General features: G+C 32.8%; 1 protein-coding gene across 1 annotated transcript; it reads right to left on the bottom strand.

The window, feature by feature from the left end:
- Window positions 1–1,017: 1,017 nt before the first annotated feature.
- LOC144543605 (AAA-ATPase ASD, mitochondrial-like) lies at window positions 1,018–2,909 on the bottom strand. The gene is made up of 2 exons (XM_078291931.1): window positions 2,368–2,909; window positions 1,018–2,241 (listed from the first exon to the last, which is right to left on the bottom strand). The coding sequence occupies exons 1-2, from the start codon at window positions 2,784–2,786 to the stop codon at window positions 1,203–1,205; spliced, it is 1,458 nt and encodes a 485-aa protein (XP_078148057.1). The 5' UTR covers window positions 2,787–2,909; the 3' UTR covers window positions 1,018–1,202.
- Window positions 2,910–6,698: the final 3,789 nt, after the last annotated feature.

Consider the following 6,698-nt stretch of genomic DNA (forward strand, 5'->3'; position numbering starts at 1 on the left):
CCTTGTCGTGCAGTTTACATCTAGCGTACTCATCTACCTTCAGTATCTATATTATGGACCATATACATTTCCTCGAAAGAAAAGATATACCTACCTCAAAATAAGACAATATATATATGTCCTTTTAATCAACTGTAGCTCTTTTGAATTGCACACATCGACCACGTAAAAAGATTCTACAAGTTGGACTTATGATCAAGACTTAAATAGACCAGTCTAGGGAATCAAATATGCTCACTCTTCTATTCTATTTTTTTATTCGGACCGTTCAAAATCGATCACACGGCTTCAATTATATTTTTATTTTATATCAATATAATATATTAAAACAAATTAGATATAATTGAAACCGTGTGATTGATTTTGAACTGTCCGAATGAAAGAATAGGAGGGTGCTTCCTTTTCTTAAGAAAATGAGCAGATTTGAATCCACCGGTCTAGAGGGTAGATACATCTGAATGACAGGTACTTGCTATTCTGATCTCAACTGTTCAAACTTTTTTCATGTGGGAATCTCAATGAATTTTGTTTCATGTTTGAATCTCAATAAAGATTAACGGTTGGGATCAAATTAACAGCATCCTAATAACCATTGGAATAACAACAGATTTCATCATCATTTTTATTGATTAGTTTGTTTTTCTCTATTACATTTCAATTTTAAAAATAACAAAAATGAAAGCTTTAGAATGAGCTTGGGAATTACGCAATTGAGGATGACATCATTTCCATGACATGAAGCACAATGATAGTTCTAATTCGATCAAATTTGGAAACTATTGGTGCAATGTGGCGAACTATATATTGTGATTCTTTGATCTTAATATTTGCAATTCGCTCACTATTTTTTATTATTTGAGGTAAATGTTTTATTTTATTAGGAATTATTTGTTGGATATAGTTTTGAAAAAATAATTTTGAAGAAATAGTAATTAAAGTAAAACAATTTTGTATTTAAATTTTTTGAACAAAAGTATAATTTTCGAACATTAAAAATATATATAGGAACAAATAATATGATTAATCTCGTGGTAATTTGATTAACAGACAATACAAAAAAGCATATTATTAAGAATTTTATTGCACCTGCGTCTAAGACACATCAAATTATATAACATATATTTTTACCTAGCTCAAGGAGAGACTAATTTAATTATAATTAATTCGAGGTGTAAATTGAAACGTTCAGTGCTTAATGCCGTTCACACTGTGGTTGCCAATTGCTCTTCAATTTTGGGTTTCTCCTCCTTTTGTTTGGCTGCTTCTTCCTCTTCAGCCTTTTTCTTTGCCTCTTCTTTTGCTACCTCTATCATTCTAATCAGATTCTTAAGACATGCGCCGACATCCTTATTTCTTGATTTTTTTAGTATCAATCCCTCCGCCACATCGGCCGGCGTAATGTCCACCTCACAAAGAAGGGTTTGTATGGTCTCGAACAAATCGTGGTTCTCGACTCCGAGATAGTTCTTGGCCAGCACCTTGAATGCCTCGAAGGTGCAGTACGACAGCTCTATGTGCATGTCCATTCTGCCCCTCCTTATCAGTGCCGGGTCGAGCTTCTCTAAATGGTTTGTTGTGAATATAACGATCCTCTCCCCTCCACATGCCGACCACAGTCCGTCTATAAAATTGAGAAGCCCGGAAAGGGTGACCTTGCTATTATCGTCCCTTTCCTCCATCCCCGGCAGCTTCATCTCCTTCTCTTCGTCGTCCTTCTCCTTCTTCTTTTCCTTGCGCTTGCCAGTTAGGTCAAGCGAGCAGTCAATATCCTCGATCACTATGATGGATTTTCCGGTTGTCTCGATGAAGATCTTTCGTAACTCTGTGTTGGTCTTGACGGCCGTCAGCTCAAGGTCGTACACATCATACTCCAAGAAGTTGGCGATCGCGGCTATCATGGTTGACTTGCCTGTGCCCGGTGGACCGTAAAGAAGATAGCCGCGCTTCCACGCCTTGCCGATCTGCTTGTAGTATTCTTTTCCCTCACGGAACGTGACGAGGTCGTCTATGATCTCTCTCTTCTTTTCGGGGTCCATGGCTACTGTGTCAAAGGTAGCAGGGTGCTCAAAGGCAACATGGCTCCAGACGGAGCTTTTGTAGCCGTGCCTACTGGGGCTGTTTGTGAAGAGCCTTCGTTGACGTCTTTGTAGCGTCACATTGCGCCCTTGTCGAAGAACGTGCTTCAAGTATTCGCCCTCAACCAGATTGCGGTGGTCCTTGTGGAAGGTTAAGCAGTAGTACCTGATAATTGTTCAAAAGTTGCTAAAAAAATTACTTAAAACGGAATGAATGGAGTACGTACATCATGTTTACATTACATTACATATATAAAGAAAATTAAAAATAATTACGATCAATATGACATACTTGCTTTCTTCTTCACCGGGGTAGAAGCTGATGGTTTGTGATTTGGGGGATCGTGCTCCGGCATACCACCAGACCTTGACACCTTTGAAGGAGTCTGGGACCTTCTCATTGTCGCCGATGGTGACAAGTGGAGTGTCACTGTCTCGGCCCAGCTCAGCCTTGAGCTTGCCAGCCCGGGAGGAGCAGGTGGAGCTGAGGTAAGCCTGGGCAGCGGTGTAGAGCTCGTCACGCTTCATGCGCTCACCGCGATACTCTTGGATTGTGATGTCCGTGTAGGGTCTGATGAAAAAGAGCACCTTTTGGAAAACGACGGCCACGTAGTCTCTGAGCTGCGGGGGAATATAGTTCTTCACCATGGGATATAAGAAGAACAAGCTTGCTATGGCTGGACCTATCCCTGCCCAGCTCTCTGCACCCATTTAGCTGGATCTCTCTCTCCCCTTTTTTTTCTTATTTATTTTTCTTTTCTTTTGAATTTATTCTAATTTTTTGTTCAGATTAATGTTCTTATGTTCATATATATAGATTAGAACGAGAGAGAGAGAGAGAGTTGGCTAGGAAAAGGTCGGATATTTAGGGCGGCGCCTTCAATTTCCTTGGGTTCTCATAGAATTTTTTTTATAAACCATAAATAATTAAATTATTTTTACGGAACTAATATGATTATTATTTTTGTTAAAAACCTTAAGGATCGGACGGTCCGTCCAGTCTCAAAATCAGTTTTTTCCCAGACCGGACGGACCGTTCGGTTTCACATTTTTTTTTTATTTTAAAACGAAAATTTTTAAATTTTTTTATTTTTTGTATTAAAATATTAGAAATGTTGAATATATTTTTTTAAAATAGATGAAATACAATATAATTTAATTTATTAGAAAGACTGTAACAAATAACCCGGATCAATATTTTTCAGATCGGGTTTTTTACGGCCGTAAGAAATTTAATATATTTCTTTATGTGTTATTAGAAAAAAAATAAAAATGCTTTGATTTTGAGTTATTGATCCCAGTTCAAAAGTCACTTCTAGATAATTCAGAAAATATTGTGATCTTTCTATGACATTTAATTTATAAAAAGTTGTATCTATTTTGATAATTCTTTTTGAATAATAATCATTAAATAACTTAAAGTTTTTATTTTTTTTCAAAAATAGATACAACTTTTCATAAATTAAATGTACTAGAAGGATCACAATATTTTCTGAATTACCTAGAAATGACTTTTGAACCGGGATCAATAACTCAGAATCTAAGCATTTTTATTTTTTTCCAATAACACATAAAGAAATATATTAATTTTTCTTACAGCCGCGAAAAACCTAATCTGAAAAATATTGATCCGGGTTATTTGTTGCAGTCTTTCTAATAAATTAAATTATATTGTATTTCATCTATTTTCAAAAAAAAAAATTCAACATTTCTAATATTTTAATACAAAAAATAAAAAAATTTCTTTTAAAAAAAAAATGTGAGACCGAACGGTCCGTCCGGTCTGGGAAAAAACTGATTTTGAGACCAGACGGACCGTCCGGTCCTTATGGTTTTAAAAAAAAAAAAAGTAACCATATTGGTTCCGTAAAAATAATTTAATTATTTATGGTTTATAAAAAAAATCCGTTCCCATAGGCAAAATACAATTGATATGAATTTTTCCCATGCACCGTTCGGCGGCTGATTTGATTTTCTATTTTAATATCCAAAGGAACTCTGTTGCCATCTTTTATGTTGATTTTTTGTAGGAAATATACTACCTGATCGGAGGTCTTTTTTTTTTCCCAAAAGCTAAAACTTAAAATATACAAGAGACATAAAATATATTTTAACAGTAAGCAAGCTGATAATTGTTTAATAATTGATCAAACAGAAACTAAAAAAAATTAAAAGAAAATTATACTAATCAATACTTGTTTAACTAATTAAAATGAAACTAACTTGTGCAATCAAACACTTAATTAAACAAACACAATTTAATAATACAAAGACTAAAGTTAATTAAACAAGCACAATTTAATAATACAAGAAATTATTAAACAAGCATAATTAAACTAGCAACACTTAATTTTAATAAATTAAGCTAATTTTAGATTAAGTTTCTATTCTGACGTCTAACAGAATCATCCCACATATATATGCCTAACAATTTCATCTATTTTTTCATTCCCTTGCCGTATTTTTTATAAATTTTTGACACATACTACTAGGCCTAGTAATCTATAAAAAGGAAAAAAAGGATAGTGTGGTCTAGTGCTCCTTTTTTTTAATTTAATTTGAACGATAAAAAAAATACTAATGAAAAGAAGAAAATAATAAGTATTTAAATTGTCATTAAGCTAAAATAGTTTAAAATACACAGATACGAAAGTTGAAATACAAGACTAACAATAATTCAAATTACATTTTGGTATTATATCTTTCATTTAAAAAATATTTATATCCTAAACAAGCACAATTAATAATACAAGAAATTATTAAACAAGCATAATTAACTAACAATAATTTTAATAGATTAAGCTAATTTTAAATTAAGTTTCTATTCTGACGTCTAACATAATCATTCCACATAAGCTTAGCAATTTCATCTTTTTTTTTAGAATCTAATATATACAATTATATTGATCATAATCAATGATTAGTATTAATACGCTTGTTTAATTGTAGTATTACATCTTTTATAAAAGAAAAAAAAAACCAACATCCTATCAAATTTCTTATGTATTTGTCAAACCCCTATATTCTAAAATTCCCTGTAGGTTAAATAACTTTGATTTTGACAAATTGAAATTCTCATTACTATATTAAAAAATTTCATTTCTACAAAATTCTCATGCTGTCGAACATGCCTTTAAAGATTTGAATAATTATTTTTATTTTGTTTGATCGGTTCAATGAAATTTGGATGACAATTGGTATTGTTCCGCTTAGATGCTGCCACGTGTGCACACTGCCATCTCAGGAGTAACAGCTGTAAAAGGGCTGTTCATCGGCTGGCAAAGCAAAGTTATAATTCGTTTTCAAAATATAAAAATCAAAAAGTTGATTTGTAATTCTCCATTAAAACTGAACGGAACCGAATTAGCATTGTAACTGAATCCAACCGAATCAAAGTTTTATTTCGATTTGCTCGAATTATTCAGTTCAAACTGAAATATATTGATTTTTTTTATTTAAAGCAATAGATTTATAATAAATTAAAGTATATTAATTAGAAATAAATCAGATTATTAAGAAATAAATCGAAGTATTTAAAGCAATTGATTAAAAAATAAACCGGGACGATCCGGACCAAATTCGTAATATATAAAAGTTTGATCGGTTAGATTATTTTGGTTTTGAAAATTTCCGAATCGAACCGAACCATTAAACCGAAAAAACCGAACTATTTAGTCCAAACTAATTCAGTTCGGTTCAAAACCAAATAAACCGGACCCAATGAGCACCTCTAATAATAGTAATTATATTTTTCAAATAAAAATACATAATGAACCGTCGTTACAATTATTTAATTTAAACACCACGTAACTATATATTTAACTTGGGAAATTGGTTATGACTACTATATATTTAACTTGGGGAATGGGTTGTGAGTTATGACTACCATTTAACTGTAAAATAACGGCAGGTGATTACTCACATTTAACTGTATATTTCACATATGCTTCCGTTTTTTTTTTCATTACTACTCTAATCAAGGTTCTAAATAGCGTGCTATAGCGGCGCTATAGCGTTTTCAAACCATAAAAGCTATGGTGCTATCAACGCTATAGCGCGCTATTCTGCACTATAGCGGCGTTATTTGAGAATAGCGCTGTTTTTTTAATCAGTCCGCTATGACGCGATAAACGCTATTTAAACCTTTGACCCTAATAAATCAAAATTAAATGAATACCACTCATTAATTCTGAATTTAGATTCCACCATGAACTCAGATTCAGTCCTCGCACGAATCTCAATCGGTGCGCGGACTGGGTATGCGTACCGAAATTGATTTTTAATTTTTTTTTATTTGAATTTTTTACTAATCCGTCCGCATACCCAGTACGTATGCGGATAGATTTTTTATTTTTTTAGTTCTGTCATGAATTATTTGAAAAAAAAATTATTCTGGAATAGAATGAGGAACCTAAATTAAAAAATACTTAAGAAACCTCCTACCATGGTTTGCTTAATTATTAAGTATTACCCTACACGTTAAGTACGTTGGATTCCGTTGTCTTCAAATATATATATATATATATAGAGAGAGTAAGGCTACGCTACTTCGCGAATTAAACATGTTGTTTTAATTCGCGCTCATATCTCTAGTTTTGAAGTCTCAATAGCCGGTCCAAACCG

This window comes from Carex rostrata, chromosome 25 (assembly GCF_964058835.1).
Source record: "Carex rostrata chromosome 25, lpCarRost1.2, whole genome shotgun sequence".
Classification (NCBI taxonomy): Eukaryota; Viridiplantae; Streptophyta; class Magnoliopsida; order Poales; family Cyperaceae; genus Carex; species Carex rostrata.